This window comes from Zingiber officinale, chromosome 11A (assembly GCF_018446385.1).
Source record: "Zingiber officinale cultivar Zhangliang chromosome 11A, Zo_v1.1, whole genome shotgun sequence".
In the NCBI taxonomy this organism is placed as follows: Eukaryota; Viridiplantae; Streptophyta; class Magnoliopsida; order Zingiberales; family Zingiberaceae; genus Zingiber; species Zingiber officinale.
Genome location: NC_056006.1, coordinates 17,522,667 through 17,543,407, shown reverse-complemented (window position 1 = coordinate 17,543,407; position 20,741 = coordinate 17,522,667). Strand labels below are relative to the sequence as shown.

The 20,741-nt window shown below is 38.4% G+C and overlaps 2 protein-coding genes across 2 annotated transcripts in view; one reads left to right on the top strand and one right to left on the bottom strand.

Moving 5' to 3' along the window:
• LOC122031266 overlaps positions 1-20,741 on the bottom strand; it is a 36,512-nt gene that overhangs the window by 7,948 nt on the left and 7,823 nt on the right. The window contains exon 3 of the mRNA XM_042590401.1: positions 19,864-20,697. Coding sequence (XP_042446335.1) covers positions 19,921-20,697 — 777 coding nt within the window. The 3' untranslated portion in view covers positions 19,864-19,920. The remainder of the gene's footprint in view (positions 1-19,863; positions 20,698-20,741) is intronic.
• On the top strand, positions 12,518-13,837 carry LOC122031267 (putative GEM-like protein 8). Its single transcript, XM_042590402.1, has 4 exons — positions 12,518-12,665; positions 12,747-12,824; positions 13,111-13,385; positions 13,457-13,837. The coding sequence occupies exons 1-4, from the start codon at positions 12,518-12,520 to the stop codon at positions 13,646-13,648; spliced, it is 693 nt and encodes a 230-aa protein (XP_042446336.1). The 3' UTR covers positions 13,649-13,837.

Genomic DNA, 20,741 nt, shown 5'->3' with positions numbered 1-20,741 from the left:
ACTAACACTAAATAGAGACATTTTATATAATATGCTGCAAAAGGTTGGAAACCGCCAACCCAGCGGCCCCCTCAACCCGGCCCCACAAGTATGAGAGGGAGTAAATCACGGTGAATACGGGCCCAGCTATGACATGGCGGTCTCAGGTGTTTAGCACGGACAGATATTGATGTTATCGCATTTGCTGCCGCAGACCCTCGACCTCTTGACTCATGCTGCAAGAATTCATGTCATAACCGGCTGATCCCGCCCGTGGGGGCGACATTTTATATAATATGATTATATAGGATGTGATTTTAGAATCTTTGTTTAAAGTATGGTTACAAAGACTCAAATCAACATTGTTAAGATGATCATATGTAGATCAATCTCAATCTTGAGTAATTATAGACTCCTTGTTTGTATTAACATATCCCTTGATTTGTTTGTTAAAATTTGTTTTAATAATAAGCGTACTACTTACATTTTGGAGACTCGATTATACATTCAGCTGAGAATATGATTTATAGATACGGAATCCATAATTTTCAAAATGATGTTAACATGATTCTCTTGAGTGTTGATTCTAGCACTAAATAGTTTGAATGCTCTAATTCATAATTAAATTATGAATTAGTTGTTCACTAGTGAATCAATGACACTTAAGGTTTTAGATATAAATAGAGAGGTAAACTAGTAATTTCACCCAACTCTATTTGTGGTAGCAAAAGGTGGAATTTATCACCTCAACGGTCTCACACAGTCGACCCCACCACCATATGTGAGGAGGTAAATAGGAAAGTTGTAGATGACTAGTGTGGGGGAAGACCTTTTCCTCGGCTTTGCCAATTTTGAATCCTTGCACTATTGTAGTAACTTTGTCTCACACTAGCCAACTCAAACCCGCCCCGGGAGCCACCCAACTCTATTTGTATGATAAAAAGGTATAAAAAAAGAACTCCCCAGCTCTATTTGTGGTGGCAAAAGACGACTACGCTCACCCCCAGCACCCCCACTAACCCGTCCTAGGACCAATACTAAGGAGGTAAATCACGGGTGACTACTAGCTTTTGGAATAATGACTGACGCATAAGGAAGTCATTTACCTCGGCTATGCCAAGATTCGAACCCTAGACCTCATGTTGGCAATATTTCATGCACTAGCCACTAGACCATCCTGAGGGGACTCCCCCAGCTCTATTTGTTGTGGTAAAAGACGAATATGCTCGCCCCCAGCACCCCCGCCAACCCGTCCCAGGGCTAACACGGAGGAGGTAAATCACGGGCGACTACTAGCATTTGGAATAGTGACTAGCACATAAAGGAGGTATTTACCTCGGCTTTGCCGAGATTCGAACCCCAGATCTCATTGTGGTAATACCTCATGCGCTAGCCACTAGACCCATACGAGGGGGCCATAAACGAAGAGTTGATCAATATGTAATGTTGTATTAATGGACTGTTTAAACATTCAATTATTCTCAAGAATATAATTCCAGGTTTTAGTGGAATAAACTTGGAGTTAATAAATTAGATAATTAATTAAAAAGATTTAATTAATTTTATCTAAGTTTATTGGAGCTTGAAATTATGGATAAACTATCTTCGTGTAATCATAATGGACACTTTTAAATAATTAATTTAGATTTATTCTCACAAAATTTATTAAATAATAAAATTACTTATTATTTAAAAGGATGAAATATCCTATTTGTAATTTAATTACAAATAAAATAATTTTAGAAATCAAATATTTGACAATTGATATTATTTGGAAGGGAATACATGTAGAGATTTTGGAAGAAAATCTCTCGCCGACTTTATATGAGGCGTCCTTCTCTCTCATTATAAGAAATTTTTTGTGAAAAATTCGAGGATAAATTTGTTAGAAAAGTTTTTTAAGATATACATTGCTTTAATTTTCTCTCTACTATCCTCATTTTTTATCCTATCCATTCTCTTTTATCTATATATATCTATTTTAATATTTTCATCTCTCTTACTCTTATCTTTTGATGTATTTGCTTTGTATTTACACTACACTAAATTTGACATTCCGTTATCCGTAGCATGCATTGAACGTTGTACGATTGCAAGTTATTGAAAGTCATAGAGCATCGACAACGCACATACGATTAAGAACATTCATGGCATGGACTGCGCGCTTTAATTAAGAATATTCATAGTACTCTCTGTGCGTTGTAGTACGATGTTAACCATATACATCAGTATTATATAATTATCACTAATATTTATTAAAATATATAATCTAAATTTAAAATTTAGAGATCATCACTTAAAATAAAAATATTTTTTAAAAAAAATAATCAAAATACAAATATATAATTTTTTTCACCTAATAAATTTTTAAGTCAATTTTACAAATGAAACACTAATAATAAGTTGTTTACATCCAAAGCTAATAATATAACATTAGAAATAATTGAAAAGAAATCTACTCTCACAATTAACTTGAAAAGGTTTAATGGTGCACATGATTTTCTACCCTCCCTCTCTTAGAGTCATTACACGTCGAGGAAAGTATTATTCCGATATTATGTCCTATGAATACATAAATAGCGTACTTCTTCCATGTTAGGAATGCATCAAGAGGAACCTACAGCAAGCAACACAATATAACTATTACTAGAAACAATTGTAGATTTATACAATCCAAAAGTAACAAAATCATTTGGTAAGACCAAATTAAAAACACTATAAAAAGTTGTGCACTTAGAGAAATGATGTAATATAATGCGTAGAAAAGATAATAGTTTTGCCGTTAAAAGCACAAAGAAAGTGAAATGAACAAGAAGATTAATTAAAAGGATTCGAGGAAGTTTTACATAAAGATGAATCTATAAAAAAAACTAGTCTTTCTATTTCGCATGCATACATTCTCAGTTGGAAGATCAATTATTCTGGATGGAAGGAAATCCAGTGATATTATTCTCAGGACTAAGACCAAGCTATAGAATTGCTTGATTTCTGAATTTGTGATGGCAAAGTGCATTAGGAATCGGAGTTCTATTCAAATCAGAATCAGAATCAGTAGTTTTTTTCTGGCAAACTGCTGTAGACGGCTCAGAAGGAGCATGCACTTCAATTTTTTTATCTTCTAATGGCTTCACCTAGCAAGAAGAGGTATTCTTACTTTCATTAGCCAGGGTTTCTTGTAAAAGATTTTTATCCACTTTCAAACATGTTAAATCAGATACAATGCATAAATTCCAAAGTGGAAAAAAAAGGGCAACTCAATGCACGATGCTCCCGCCATGCGGGGTAAATTTCAAAGTGGAAAATGTAAATAGCATTTTGGATAATCCGGCAGTTGTAAGTTTAAACAAAAAAAAAAAATCAAGCAAAGATCACAAAGATATAAACAAAGCATTCATGCATAAAGATACAAACTATATAACCTTGTAATGTTTGGTACCATTTTTACAAAAGGAAAAGCAACCTAGTAAATGTCGACATGTTCTAAAAACTAGTTCATACCTGATCTCAATTTCCTTGGAACAAGTGCAGGATTAACAGAATCACTCTCCTCAGCAACCTTTTGAAGCAAAGGGCCAGGTAAACAAACACAAGTTAAATAGAAAAACAAAAAAAGATCAAACCTTTCTTTGCAGCAGCAGTTCTTTCTTTTTACTAGGAAGATTAGTGGCACATGTTGCACTAAGCATTGATCGGAAAGAACCAAAATCCGCTACTTCAGAGCTTTTGAAGAGGACGACAGTGCGGAAGATGTAACATAGGTGATATGGCGGATATAGGTGACCTCCATGTAGAATCAGAGAGTCAATCCCCTTGTTGGCGTAAGGTCAAAGTATAATATGAATTAGCCGGAGCAAATTGCCGATCGAGCGATTTTGCATGGTAAGTGAGGTAAGTCGTTGTAGGAGAGTGATATAGTGAAGACGAGTCCCAGTTAGGGACTTAGGCGTTGGTCCAACTTAGATCTATTTTGGAAGTCTAAGCTGAGACCAAGATTAGATCCTAGTCTAAAAGACGAGATCTAATTAATAATGCTTATAAATTGTGTTAACTCTATTTTGCAGGTTCTATTACTTTTTTCTGTGCACTAATATGTCTCTACTAGAGTTAGAAACAAAAAAAACCTCGGAACAGCAGGTCGAAGCCTTTGCGTTGGAGGCGCGGAGGCACCTTAGTGATAAGGAGGCGCCTCAGTGCAGAAGGTGCGGAGTCGCCTCAAGTGAAAGGAGGCGCCTCCCCGCACGGATAAGGATTGCGGCAACGAAGGATAAAACCTCGGTGAACCGATGTGCCTCCAGTGGAAAGGAGGCGCCTTCACACGGATAAAAGTCGTCGTCTTCGGTGAAGATCAGATTAACCGGAGGCGCCTCCAAGGGAAGGAGGCGCCTCGGATCAACTATAAAAGACAGTACCGAGCTCCAACCAAAAAATCAACTTCTTCCCGAGCTACTACGACTCTTCTACTGCTCCGAACGCACCGTACTGCTGTTGCGCTACTGCTCCATGACATCCGATAGTTGCCGGCAGACCGACACATGAGCACGTTCAGACTCTATACTCCTAAATGTTGGTAATGATTTTTTTTTTACATCTTTCATACTTGCAAGTTGCAAAAGGAAAGTATAGACGATTACACTTTCCCATTTTTCATACTTGTACTCGATTCTCTTTTCCGGCAGCTCTAAAGAAGCTTATAGTGAATTGCCCATCGATACAGTCTGAGAGATCGTGGGTCTTAGAGTAGGAGTTGTCGAATGCTCCAAACCAAGTAACTGACCGAGTTACGTGTTCTGCTTCTCATGTTTTTGTTTCTTTCTTTTCGTTGCACTTTGTTTTAAATTATTAAAAGACTCTGTTTTTTTAACACACACGTTATTCACCCCCTCTTATATGCGCACTGATCATGCAAATGATATCAGAGCGAGGTTGCTCAGAATTGGTGCAACCACCAATCAAGCAGGGCGTTCATTTTTATTTGGTTTCTTTCACTTCACTTTTTATTTCGGGTTTAAGTTTTTCGAATCAATCTGAATTGATACAATTACCTCTTCAGATAAGTTTCTCATTTTGATTTTTTTTCGAATCACTCTAAATTAGTGCAACACCTTTTGTGCCTTCTTTTCATTATTTTTTCTGTTCTCCCACACTGCTAATCCAAGACCTAATCTTGGAATATCGTCTTGTTTCTTACTTTTGCGTGCGAGAAGCAAATGGCCCAAAGTGAAGGCTACAACACCACACGCCCTCCACTCTTCATTGGAGATGACTTCCCGTACTAAAAGAAGAGAATGGAAGTCTACCTCAAAACGGAGATCAACCTTTAGTTCTCCATCTGACTAGGATACAAGGTGCCCATAGATGAAGTGACAATAATATCACTTAAACCAGAAGATTGGAATCCAAACTAGAATAAGAAAGCACAAGTTGACTCGAAGGCACTAAACACCATGCAATGTGGACTGACAGAGGAATAACTCAACCGGGTCGGACCTTTTGAGAATGCAAAGGGCCTTTGGGACAATCTGGTCGAGCTGCACAAAGGCACCTGTGATGCTAAGGTAACTAAAGATTTACTTTTGAATAATTTGTTTAACATGAAAATGTAGGAAGGAGAAACGACAAGTCAGCTTCATGCAAGGATTAAAAACATCCTTAATGGACTTCATCTGATTGCCCCCGAAGTGGAAAAAAGTGATATTATCAGGTATGCTTTAAATTCATTCCCTCGAACTACACTGTGGGCATCTATAGTTAAAAAAAGGGCAGCCCGATGCACGAAGCTCCAACCATGCGGGGTCTCGTGAACGATCCATTGTACGCAGCCTTATCTTACTTTTTGCAAGAGGTTATTTCCAGGATTCGAACGCATGACCTTTTGGTCACATGGCAACAACTTTACCGTTGCGCCAAGGCTCCCCTTCAAAAGGGCAACCCGGTACACGAAGCTCCCGCCATGCGGGATCCCAGGAAAGGATCCATTGTACGCAACCTTACCTTACTTTTTGCAAGAGGCTGTTTCTAGGATTCGAACCCGTGACCTTTTGGACACATGGCAACAACTTTACTGTGGGCATCTATAGTTGATACTTATAAAGTTTCGAAGAATTTATCTAAACTAAAATTAGATAAGTTATTTTGTGAATTAGAACTCCATGAGCAAACTAATGTCAAACAGGTTGAGAAGGGTATAGTTTTTTTCACAAGTTCTTCAAAAGAGGGAAAGACCAAGTCCAAACCTGAGCCTGAATTTGACCTTGACTGAGATAAAGAAGAGCAGCTTGTGAACATGGTGCGGAAGATGTTCACCGGAAAAGACTTCAGCAAGAAAGACCTTCAAAAGATTACCAAGACAAACTCCAACAAATAAAGTATCGCTTGCTACGGGTGCAACAAAAAGGGGCACTACAAGCACGACAAGTCCGAACACGAGTCAAGCCACGAGTTTGTATTCGTTTCCGAAGGTTCCGATGAGATATATCCAAATCTGTCTGCTAAAATTTTCAAAATTGTTGTGCATGAATAGGAAATTGTCTAGATATGAAAAAATAAAATGAAACACTCCTTAAGAAAAATCAACACCGTAAGGAACAAGTTAATTCCCAAATAGAAAACACTAACTCACACAAGCCTAATAAAAAATACATCCAAATAGTGACCATTGACAAATTCAAGTTTTGGTTTATGGGCTTTCTATATTACGAGAGATCATTGAAGTATTTGAGAAGAGCAATTTCAGAATCACAACTAAAAGATTTGCGTTGAATTCATGAATGAGAGTGTTATGGATTGTGCGCGATCCCATGCAACAAAAAAGAAGTCCATCAAATATAAGAGATACACTCAGATAGATATAGAAAGAATGATGCATATCAAGAGAATTGATTCAGCTATAGTAATTGATTTTTATTTAAGTCAAGTATCTTTTATTTTTAATAGGATTGAGTCTAGTATCTTTTATTTTTAATAAGAATAAAACTTTTCTTATTTAGTATTTGTTTCCTTCCTTGGTCAGGAAGGAACGCCAGTAGTTATATTTAAATGGTTGGAATAATACACAACAATAACAACAACCAAGTCTTATCCCACTAGGTGGGATCGACTATATAGATCCTTTTACATCATTGAGTTTTATCTCCAACTATATCATCATCTATTTTAAATAAAGATTCCTGAATATTTGCTATAGTTTTAACGCTAGCTAGCAATCTAACGCAACCCTCATCCTTTATCCAGGTTTGGTACCGGCTATGACTAGGTTGTCATGGGTGGAGTTAAATGGTTGGAATAATACAATAAATATTATGCCTGAGTTTATAAAAAAAAATTGAGCCCCCTAGATCGAGAGATGCTCTAATCCCAATAAGCCTCAAATTATCCCTACCACCATAGGTCGTCAAGATTGTAAAACAAAGAAGACAAAGATTGATTCCACCGATCAGTCGGTAAACCATCCTATTATGCGATCCATATCCAAGAGTCATAACAAATTGTTATCAAAGCTCGCCGTAATAGGTGACTCACAAGTACTTCAACAATGCTTTGATCCTTTTCTCAAAATTTACCAGGAGGACAAAGTCGCCAATGAAAAACAACAGTAGCTCATCCACACTCAACTAGACGAATTGTCCAAAGGCTTCTCTAAGCTACACTCGCACAAGAACCATCCAGGTGAAGAGAGCAACAACCATCCTGACCCACAAGGGCACCAATCGAAAGGGTACCATGGCCATGAGGAGGGATCCTCCTCATATATACCACGGTATTCGAAACAGGATTCCCCACGTTATGATAGTCAGTTTGATCTTTTGGGATGACTCAATCGATGTGACCATTTTTTAGCCATCAATGCACTCCGTAGGAAGAAAAAGTTGGCCTAGCCTCGTTCCATCTTGAGAGAGATGGTCAATTATGGTTCATCAAACTAGAACGTGATATACCTCATAGTTAATGTGAGGAATTTAAAGATCAGTGTAATCTGAGGTTTGGGCCACTTATTCGCAACCACAAATTGGGCGAGCTTGTCAAACTTCAACAATCATGATCCGTGGAAACTACCAACGAAAGTTCGAACAATTGGCGGCCCGAACGAGTTCCTTAATATCATAACAAGAAGTTCAAATATTCATTAGTGACCTCCAAGTTCACATCACTGTAGAAGTTGAACTTCACCACCCAAAAGATCTCACATCAGCTATGAGTTTTGCTCGTCTTTATGAACACCACTCTAAACGATTTGAATCTACTATCAGACTGTGATGCACACCATCCAGCCACCGAAGCAACAATTTATCAATGATTAAATCGGGAGGAAATGGAAGAATGACGTACCAAGGGCCTTTGTTTTAATTGCGATGAAACTATACACTCACGATCACCGTTGCAAATGTCTTTTCCGGCTTAAGGGATTAGAAGATTCTGATGAACAAGACCACATCGAGGATGTTGAAATTTCCCTCAATGCGATCACAGACACTCACACTCCTCAAACCATGCGTCTTCATGGGAAGACACAGTAGCTATCATGGAACATTACCCATCATTTGTACTTGTGGACAAACCCGTTTTTCAGTGAGGGAGTAATGTTATGGACCGTGGACAAGCCCATGCAACAAAAGAGAAGTCCATCAAATATAAGAGATATACACACTATAGATTTAGAAAGAAGGGTGCATATCAAGATAATTAATTTAGCTATAATAATTGATTTTTATTTAAGTATAGTATCTTTAATTTTCAAATTGATTGAGTCGAGTATCTTTTATTTTTAGTAAGATTGAGTCTAGCATCTTTTATTTTTAGTAAGAATAAAACTATTCTTATTCAGTGTTTGTTTTTTTCCTTTGTTAGGAAGGAACATTGGCTAGAATAATGCAATAAAGATTATGATTGAGTTTATATAAAAAAAAACTCATAGATCGAGAGGTTCTCTAATCCCAACGAGCCTCAAATTCTTCCTACCACAATAGGTCGTCAAGGTCGTAAAACCAAAAAGACAAAGTCTAATTCCACCGATACTGTCTCATTATGTGCTCCATATCCAAGGGCATAACAAATAGTTGGAAGTTAACTTTATCCTACTTTGTACATTTGGATGGAGGAAATGTGCTTGGTATATTTTTAACTTCTACCAATCTCGATTCAGAGCAATATTCACTTTTGTTCTTAAAAGAGTTCGTCATCTTCCATACATCAGTAAATAGTGGTTTAGGTATTAACTTTAATAGAAAGATATAAGGAAAGGAAACATAACATATAAGAAAAGAAGGACCAAACATGATATTGTTAGATCTACTCTTCCGAGTAGAAGTGCAATGCCATTTACACAATTGAGGGGATTATGGTTTCTTTAACTCGAGTCGGTTTAACATGTCAAACAATTTTGAAGGTGATAGACACTAATTATCTACTTAATGGAATTTAAGTAAAATCGAAGAAGAAATAGTGTCATCCATTGATTAGTCAACAGTCAAGTGGGTCGCCCGGAGTCCAGGGAGGGAGGCAAAGCGCCTGCGGCCGCGTGGACGGCGACCCTGGTGGCTGCGCCGACGAATAGCACGCCAAGGAAGAAAAACGCGATTTTGAAGGCCCAAATCGCTATCGCATAACAACCAATTTTGATTTGCACTAAAGCGTTAGCCGAAGAAAACAAGGGGTGTAAGATAGATTTTTGTTAATTTGAATATAATGATATTTGTAAATTTTTTTTATAAAATTCATGGATTTTATAATTTAATAATTATCTAATATTTCCATCAAATATGTTACCCAAAAAAAGGAAAAAATTATTTTCATATTTTTTAAAAAATTTAAAAATTATACAAAAAATATTTGAAAAAAAATAAAAGTAGGATTCTTTCATGATCATTTTTATCCTTTTCTTTTTTATTTCATACATTTTAATCAAACGAAGTCATTGCTAATTTTTAGTCAAAAAGACGCTCATCCTATCGGCTCCTCGTATAAAATGATAAAGTTGCCCTCAGTATCTTTGTCACAAATATTAAAAACAATGTCAGACGGATTTGACATGTTCAACTGCATTCACGTTACAGTAGCATAGCTTTCTTAGCTACTACAACACATAGCTGATCAAAAATATTCAAGTTTTAGCAGCTACGATTTCATTAATGTTGGTGTAATCATCATTGGGTTAATTTGACCAATTTGACTAACCTCTAGTTGATTCAAGCTTAAGTTTCGATATTTGATAATATATGAGAGAGAAATCAAATAGGTCAAGAGAGTACTGGATACTTATCTGGGAAAGTTCTAACTACAAGTTAGGCAACAAAAATTTCTAACTGAAGATTAGACAATGGAAAATCCTAACTACAGGTTAGGCAGCGGGAAGTCCTAACTGAAGATTAGGCAATGGAAGTCCCAACGAGGCTAGGCGGTGAACAGATAGTGAGTAAAGTTAGGTAGTGAAAATCCTAGCGAGGCTAGGCGGTGAATACATAGTGAGTAAATCTATGTAGCAGAAGTCTTAGCGAAGGTACACAGTGAAGACCTATTGAGTAAATCTAAGCAGTGGAAGTTCTAGTGGGGTTATGCAGTAAAGACATAGTTGGGAATTAGACAATGAAAGTCCTAGAGTGGCATAGCAGTGAAAACCTAGTTAAAATCTAGGCAGTGGAAGTCCTAGCAAGACTAGGCAAGGAAAAGTCTATATTGGTCAAAGGTTGATTGAACATTTAATGATTTGAATCCCAACAGGAGTTGACACGAGATGAAAAGTCCAATGGATCAAAGGTAGACCAGACACTCGGTGAAGAAACTCTGGCGGGTCAAGGGTGATAGAATGCTATGTAACGATAAATACTAATAAATTATAGATGACTTTAGGGTTGGGCAAAGGAACCCTATACTCGATATCAAAGTTTAGAATTGGGCAAATGATTAGCTTAATCAATTAGCCCAAGGCTAAACGATTAGCTTAATCGATTAGCCTTGGGCTAATCGATTAGGCAGATTGCCTCATCGATTGGAACTCGTTCCTATTGATTATGCTGATTCACTAATCGATTGGGAGGTTTTCACGAAGCACAGTAAGGTTCTAAATCGATTGACTAATCGATTAGACCTTATGTTAATTGATTAGGACAGTTGATTAAGGGAGTTTCATGTGAGAATAGAAGGGCTTGAAATCGACTGGGGCAATCAATTTAGGCTCCACAAATCAATTAGGGTAATCGATTAAAGGTTGTTCACGAGAGCACAGTAGATGTTGGAATCAATTAGGAAATCGATTGAGAGATTCTAGCGAAAACAAAAAGCTTCTGAATCGATTGGGTCAATCAATAGAAGTTACCAAAACAATTGGTATGACTCACTAATCAATTAAATGAGTGAAAAAGAGTTGTTATGTAGGGCAATCCTAATCAATTAGGAGGTGTCAAAGTAATTCTAGAAAAGGTGTTTCATAAAGATTTGAAGCAAGAGTTGTTCACACCAATTCTTAGGAAGTTGAGGAAGAAGTACTACTATATTTTCAACTAAACAAGAGATCAATCAAGCAAGATTTTTATTGTATTGTGTGTTTACTTCTTTGTTCTTGTTATATTCTTATTTCGAGCTTATACGAGACTTCTCCGTCTTTGGAAAATTTTCAAAGAGGAATTTTATAGTGGATGAGATCGTGAGAGTCAAACCCCTGTATAAATTTCGTTGCTAATTTAGCAACGAATTCAAAATTCATTGCAAAAATTTATAATAAAATTTAGGGATTGGATATCTAAATTTGCAACAAATTTAAATTCATTGAAAAATTAGCAACGAATTTTGAATTCATTACAAAATTTACGATGAATTCTTAATTCGTTACAAAATTTGCAACGAAAATAAAATTCGTCACTAATTTGTGAAAAATTTGGCGATGAAAATTAAATTCATCACTAATTTAGTACTGAATTCAAAATTCATCATAAAAATTTGTTATAAATCTTAGGATGAGAATCTCTAAATTTGCAACAAATTAAATTCATTGAAAAATTAATGACGACTATTGAATTCGTGGTAAAATTTGCTATGAATTTTTAATTCGTTGTAAATTTACAATGAAAATAAAATTCATCGCTAATTTGAACAAATTTTATGATGACAATTAAATTCATCACTAATTAGCGATAAAAATATTTGTTATTAATTTTGCGATGAAATGTTTTTTTTTCGTTGCTAATATTGTTGTAGATTAGCGACGATTCCAGTTTTACTAATGTTGTTACAGATTTGCAATGTCTTTTTTTTCGCTAAAATTTTCGCTAAATCCATGTTTTTTTTTTTTTTGTAGTGATTTAAGTTTTCCTCCAAAACTGTCCATAGCTGACGATGAACAGGTCCACTTTTCTTTTTCTTTGTTGCTAGCTTTAGAATGAAGCAACCTTTTGCTTTTGTCTAGAGTACAAAAATTTTCTGACGTTCCATTCTGAATCTTACAATGCCGCAACTTTTCTCTTTTGTCTAAAGTACAAAAATTTTCTTCTGGTTATATAAAAGAATCTTCCCCATTAGTTTTGGAGCCAATAATCCCTCAAACTTCAAAATGGACACAAACCTTGATCAAGTCGCAGGGCGTCCTCTTCGATTAGTCAGATTTGGAGCTGAAGTGGCTGCAAAACCAGTTGCTGTTTCGAAGCTTAATCGAATCTGCCTTCATTCCGATTCTTACGATGCCTCCCGATGCAAACAAAGTAAACTCATCTTTCTACTTGAAGCTATTCTTTGAACTTTCATTCTGTTCGAGAAGCTGAATCTATAATTTCAAAGTGCAGAATTGGATTCACCTATGGCATGGATCCGCAAGATCACTAAAAAAGCAGACAGCTATTTGAAAGGAATCAGAGATCATGGTATGCAATTTATTTCATGGTTTGAAATCTCATACCGTAATAGGCGAAGCATATCGTTTCAGTACTGGTAATAGGTACTGGTATCTCCTTCATTCTTTAACTTCAATCTATTACTAGCACCATACTTCGAAACATCAACATATACTAAAACAATATCATTGCGTTCAAAAATCAAAACTTCCGTACAATTTGAGATTTCGAATCTTGACTTATTTATTTAAAAAAAATGGAATGTGAGAACCAAATCAAATTGAACTAAAACTTTGAAATTTTTTGGAAATTTCAGTGAGTTTAGGTTCCAAGATCTCAGAGACTGCCAAGGGAAAATTGAGCTTGGGAGCAAAAATTCTTCAAGCGGGTGGAGTCCAGAGAATTTTCAGACAAAGTTTCACAGTTGAAAAAGGAGAGAAGCTTCTCCATGCATTCCAATGCTACCTATCAACAACAGCCGGTCCTATTGCAGGCCTGCTCTTCGTTTCGATAAATAAGATTGCTTTCTGCAGTGATCAATCTATCAGAATCACATCTCCGGAAGGAAGTTTGGTACGAGTTCCCTACAAGGTACTTGCTAATCCTACCTTGCTAGGGTCTTAGGACCTTGTGAAACTTAACTAATGAATTGATTTCCACAGGTTTTGATTCCACTGGGAAAGGTGAAAGGAATCAGCCTGCACGAGAACTCACACAAGACTAATCAAAAATACATCCAAATAGTGACCGTTGACGAATTTGAGTTTTGGTTTATGGGCTTTCTCTGTTACCAGAGATCATTGAAGTATTTGAGAAGAGCAATTTCAGCATCACAACTAGAAGATTTGCATTGAATTCATGAATGGAAGTGTTACGGCCCATGCAGCAAAAGAGAAGCTCATTGAATACAAGAGATACACAAACAAATTTAGAAAGAATGATGTATATCAAGAGAATTGATTCAGCCATAGTAATCGATTTTTATTTAAGTCGAGTATCTTTTATTTTCACTAGAATTGAGTCGAGTATCTTTTATTTTCAGTAGAATTGAGTCTAGTATCTTTTATTTTTAATAAGAATAAAACTTATCTTATTTACTGTTTGTTTTCTTCCTTTATTTGGAAGGAACGTCAATAGTTGTATTTAAATGACTGAAATAATACAATAAAGATTACGACTGAGTTTACAAAAAGAAATCAAACCCCCTAGATCGAGAGGTTCTCTAATCCCAACGAGCCTCAAATTATCTCTACCACCATAAGTCGTCAAGATCGTAAAACCAAGAAGACAAAGATTGATTCCACTGATCAGTCGGTAAACTGCCCTATTATGCGATCCATATCCAAGGGTCATAACAAATTGGTATAAAAGCTTGTCGTAATAGGTGACTCACAAGCACTTTAACAACACTTTGATTCTTTTCTCAAAATTTATCAAGAGGACAAAGCTGCCAATGAAAAACAACATCAACTAATCCACACTCAACTAGAGGAATTGTCCAAAGGCTTCTCTAAGCTACACTCGCACAACATCCATGCAAGTGAAGAGTGTAAAATACAGCAAATTAAATAATAATGTTATTTGATAAATAATCTTAAGAGAGTTTTTAGGAATATTTAGAAATTTTTTGGGATTTAATCGGAACTCGTATGACGTATTTGGAGGGAATGCATTTATAGGCTTGGGAAAAGCCTGTTTGGAATACCCAAAAGCGGGAGTTGATTGAGGAGTGTACTTAGTGTTTGATTAAGCAAAACCCTAAGTTCATTTTTCCTATTTATCCTCACCGTCCGATTCCCCCTCTTTTCCCTTCCCCTCCTGATCCTCACACGCCGATTCCCCCTTCCTCTCCTTCTCCCCTCTCGCGACGCCAACCCTTTTCGGCTTCCCCAATCGGCGCCGCCCTCCCGACACCTCGCGCTTCCTCTTCCCCCACGCATACAAAGCCTTTGGCCAAGGGATGCCGAGCCCTCTCCCTTGCGTCGTCGCCTTCCTTCCTTTTCTCTGATCTTGCGCCGCCGCACGGAGCACCGCCTCCCTTCTTCCCCGATTAGCCGGCCACACGGGTAGAACCTTGGCCAAGAGAGGAAAGGCCGAGCCCTAGTATCGATCTTTCCTCACCGTCGTGCGCACAGATTGCCCTCCTCTGCTGCGATTTGGCAGCACAACAGCCACCCCCGAGCCCTAGCTTCGATTCATTGTTGCCCCTTTCTTCTTGGTCTGATTCTGCTCGTCGCCGTCTCCCTCTGCTCTAAGCCGACGCCACCATCTTGACCTAGCGCCAGTAGCCACAACCACAAGATCTTCTGATCCGGCCATTCCCTTATCTATGGAGTTATGCTAGACTTCTTTCTTGGATCCAACAGGAGGCATCAGCAGTGAATTTCCGGCAGAAACAAGGTAACGATTGGAGGAGTTTGGTTTGGGAATTTTTGTTTTGACTGTAATTGACATGGATTAGTTTGGAATGTGTGTGGTTGTTCGATCAACCCTTGTAGCTCCATTCTTAGTTCCAGCAGCAGCGCCACCAGGTTCACCCTTTCCAGCAGCAAGGTTCACCGGCAGTGAATCAACGGGAGCACCTAAGATTCGGGTGAGTGTTGGCTATAGTCTATATTTTAGCTTAACTTCTTGTGATTTGGGGAGGGTTAGGGTTAATTAATCCACTTTGGTTGTGAAATTATTAGAGATAATTGACCCAATTGGATTAATAGAATTATCAAAGTGGGTTATTGTGGTTTGATTCATCATGTGGTAGATTGATAAATAAGGGGTTAAACTAATCTAAGGAAGATGATGGTTTTATTAGGGTTAAACCAGTTTAACTCTAGCTTAGGGGGTTAATCAATAATCGTATTCGATTATAATTATCCTAAATAGGTTTGAGGATTTGATTTAGCTATTTAACTCATAAGTAATTAGCTAAATTTATATATCATGAATTACAGGACTTTGATTCGAGACGGCGTCTCGATGTGGGATCTATTTCGGATACGATCTCCATTTTTTAGGCGAGTACCTTTGACTTATCTTTTTGATATTGTCATTATGATATGCTTAGTAGGTTATAACTAGTAGTAATAGTTATGTTTATATCTGCTTGGTATGTCACTACTTGATACCGTAATTTACCATATTGTTATCTGTTATGCATTTATGATTATGTCCTTCTGTTTCTTGCATTGTGTACTTATGTAGTGACATACAGTGCATTTCCGGATTAAGGTCTAGCTAGTAGTTTATACTTGGCATGTGCAACTTTTTTATACTTAGCATGTGCACCTTGTTTATTACTTGACATGTGTACCTAGGTTTACTACTTAGCATGTGTACCTAGGTTTACTATCTGACATGTGTACCTAGATCATTGTTATCGACTTGGTTTTCCTTTTGGTACACATTATGAGGAGGTTGGTATTTTCAGAATTACATGCTTAGTGTCATGCACCATTTTGCATGATTGCATGCTATGCGATTGTCGGCTCCATTGTTGTTGAGCACATCGCCAGTTACATGATCTGCACACACACAACCACTCATTGGTTAATGGTATTTCAGGCAGGGTGTGTGTGACAGTTTGCTCTGTCAGGACTCAGCTGGTCCGCTCATGGGTAGTGTTGACTGCAGCGTGGTAGCGGGCAGAGATCCCTCCTCTTGACTATGACACAAGGAGATGAGAGCATTGAGCTCCCCCACTATGTTTGGGGTAGGAGGAAAGGTGTATTCCGATAGCATCCTGTCCACTCGGTCACTCAGGAGTAGTGATGGCAGAGTGCACAGTTGTCCTAGCCCTACCCACTCGGTCTCACCATCGTGTGTGAGATGGCTGATTGACGTCAGGGGTGACCAGGACATTTGCATCATATGCATGGATTGCATTTATTGTTTGTGATTGTTGCATTTTGGATGTTGCATTTTTGTGGATGCATATGTTTGACATGCATACAGGAGGCATGAGGTATTCGGTCTGATGACCCTTATGTCAGGATAGGAGGCCAGGTGAGTACAGTTCTTCTTTTGTTGCTCAGTTTTGCATTTCCTGTTATTGATCAGAAGATTGTACTCCATGATTATTATTTATAGATATATCTTACTATGCATGTCAGCTTGATACCTGCTGAGTTGTTGAACTCACCCCGTTGCTTTATTTCTATTTCAGGTTGAGGCTGTCAGGAGGTTCCAGTCGCTAGTCCCCCACCTCATGTAGATATAGTTTTCTACTTTCAGACTGTTTCCTTGTTTTGTGATCTACATGCGTGTGATGTGTAGATCTTGTACTCGTGGATGTTATGTCGAGTTTTGGTCTACTACCCGTGTTTTCCGCTGCGTTGGTTTTCCGTTGTGGGTTGTGTTTTTCTCGAGTAGTGGAGTAGGTATTATTATAAATTGCGTGGTTGTGTGGTCAGCCGGAGGCTGATTTATTATAAACTGCGTGGAATGTTTGTTTATATTATTGTATATGTTCCGGCCGTGTTGACCGAGGATTGAGAGGCCCTGAGGGCTATGTAGTCAAGTATCAGATTATCACCCGTACAGGAGAGATGCTGCCGGAATTTTCTCTGGCAGGGACTCCCCCAGGGCGTGACAAAGAGAGCAACAACCATCATGACCCACAAGGGCACCGATCGAAAGGGTACCGTGGCCATAAAGAGGGATCCTCATATATACCACGGTATTCGAAACTTAATTTCCCACGTTATGATGTCAATTTGATCCTTTGGGATGACTTAATCAATGTGACCAATTTTTCGTCATCAATACACTCCAGAGGAAGAAAAGGTTGGCCTAGCCTCGTTCCATCTTGAAGGAAATGGCCAATTATGGTTCATCAAACTAGAACGTGATCGACCTCATATTCAATGCGAGGAATTTAAAGATCAGTGTAATATGAGATTTGGGTCACCTATTCGCAAAAACAAATTGGACGAGCTTGCCAACCTCTAACAATCAGGATTCATGGAAGACTACCAACGAAAGTTCGAACAATTGGCAGCACGTGCGAGTTCCTTAACATTAGAATAAGAAGTTCAAATATTCATTAGTGGCCTCCACCACCCAAAAGATCTCACATTGGCTATGAGTTTTGCCCGTGTTTATGAATGCCTCTCTAAATGATCTGAATCTACCATCACACCACGATGCGCCCCATCCAACCACCGAAGCAAGCATTTATCAAACGATTAAATCGAGAGGAAATGGAAGAACGACGTGCCAAGGGCCTTTGTTTTAATAGCGATGAACTTTACACTCGTCTCGTTGCAAACGTCTTTACACTCCGGGTCATTGTTGCAAACGTCTTTTCTGGCTTGAGGGATTAGAAGATTCTGATGAACAAGACCACATTGAGGATGTTGAAATTTCCCTCAATGCGATCATAGGCTCCTACGCTCCTCAAACCTTGCGGCTTTGAGGGAAGACGCAGTAGCTATCATGGAATGTTACCCATCATTCATGTCTACGGACAAACCCGTTTTTCAAGGAGGGAGTAATGTTATGGACCGTGGGCAAGCTCATGCAACAAAAGAGAAGCCGTTCAAAAACAAGAGATACACGCATGATAGATTTAGAAAGAAGGGTGCATAACAAGAGAATTGATTCAACCATAGTAATTGATTTTTATTTAAGTCAAGTATCTTTTATTTTCAATAGGATTAAGTCGAGTATCTTTTATTTTTAGTAGGATTAAGTCTAGCATATTTTATTTTTAGTAAGAATAGTCATGGCCGGTCCCAAGCTTGGATAAACGAGGAGGGTTGCATTAGGTTCCCAGCCAATGTTAAAACTATGACAAATATTCAATGAATGGATCCAAAAATAAAACTTTTCTTATTCAGTGTTTGTTTTCTTCCTTTGTCGGGAAGGAACGTTAGTAGTTGTATTTAAATGGCCGGAATAATGCAATAAAGATTACGATTGAGTTTATAAAAAAAAAATCAAACTCCTAGATCGAGAGGTTTTTTAATCCCAACGAGCCTCAAATTATCCCTACCACTATAGGCAGTCAAGGTCGTAAAACCAAAAAGACAAAGATTGATTCCACTGATCAGCTGGTAAACCATCTCATTACGCGCTCCATATCCAAGGGTCATAACAGAGAGTTGGAAGTTGACTTCATCCTACTTTGTACATTTGGATGGTGGAAATGTGCTTGGTATATTTTTAACTGCAGAACAATATTCACTCTTGTTCTTAAAGTAGAGTTCGTCACCTTCCATAGATCAATAAATAGTAGTTTAGGCTATTAACTTTGATAGAAAACAGAAGGACCAGATCTACTCTTCCAAGTAAAAGTGCAATGCCATTTACACAATTAAGGGGATTATGGTTTCTTTAACTCGAGTCGGTTCAACATGTCAAAACAATTTTGAAGGTGAGACACTAATTATCTACTTAATGGAATTTAGGTAAAACCTAAGAAGAAATGGTCAAACAGATCGATATCACTGTTCATCCATTGATTGGTCAACAGTCAGCGGTCAATGCTAAAGAATCAACAAGTGTGTTCATGAAGGCTACTCTTTTGGCTTTGAAACAAAGGGCATCACGAAACCATGAGCATGAGGTCAATGGAACAAATATTTAGGTAATAAAATGGAATACAAGTCTTGTTGGTCTTCTTATTGCATAATTTAAATCACAAACTAAACGAGCTTAATATCGACAAACACAGTAATCCACATGAACTATGAACAATGGCAGAAAATAATCTTGTGGCATTAGTGAACAAAACTATAGCAGACAGTAAGAGAATAGTACCGAGCAAAAGATTGAAAGATGATTCTCAATGCTATCAAACACCTCGTCGAGTCACTAGCCAATCTTATCAGCAACACCAGTTCAGAGAGGCAGCCCTGCATTTGAAGTAAAAGCTGAAAACCCCAAGAAGCAAAAGTATCAAATACAAAGGAGGCTTGTGAATTAAATTTCGAAATTTGAATGGCCATGTTTCAGATAAAAGCAGAAAGAAAACATAAGCAACAATCAATTTTCTGGAATCATTCTGTAACCAAGTTTGAAGGATGAATCACAGTAAATATCCTAAAAGCATGATTTTTAGCAGCAAAGCAACCTCCTTCCAGTAGAAAGCTTTTACTGAGTCGAAGGAGAGAAGATGATCACTCTTCAACTACCGGCGTCGGCTAGTGTGGAACTGGATCTTCTGGTGGTTTTTCTTGATGAACTCGTCGAATCGCTGGGTCAACTCAGCATGACCTACCGGTGGTGGAAGCGGATCTACTCGCCTATAGTCCCGGCGCGATGGGGAAGGCGACGCCACCTCTGAAGGCGGGGCAGCTGTCCGAGACGGCTTGTCAATTATCGCCTTCCAAGTCACCTCCATCGAGTCGTTTTCTACGCCGGCGATTGCAGTGGCCAAGTCTTCCTCTTCCTCAACTGTAGTTCCTCTATCGGACTCCGGTTCGGCACTCTTCTTGATTGAAGACACAGAAGAGGCACTGGATCTCTCGACGGAGTCAATGGTGAGGCAGGACGCGTAGGACTGGGACGACTCAGCGAGATCAGGCGACGCAGATTGTGAAATCTCGTCGCTCCAGATGTCCGGGGAGGGCTTACGATTGATGTTTGAAGAACGCGAATTGTCGAAAGATTTGACCATTTCGGGATCCCCAAACTCCTCCGCGGACCATTGCTCACGTTGTTGCTTCTGATCAGAGAGCTTCCAATTGACGAGGATGATGAAGTGGACAGTGATGAAGAGGTGCGGCGGCCGGATCCAGGAGAGGTGGGCCGCCCGGAGTCCCCGGGGGGAAAGGGGGGGGAGGCCAAAGCACCTGCGGCTGCGCCGACGAATAGCACGCCGAGGAAGAAAAACGCGACCTTGAAGGCCCCAATCGCTGTCGCATATCCACCAAGCGGAGATTGATTTGCTATAAGCATTAGCTGACTACGCTATTTATCATCGATACACATGATAAGGGGAAAACAAAA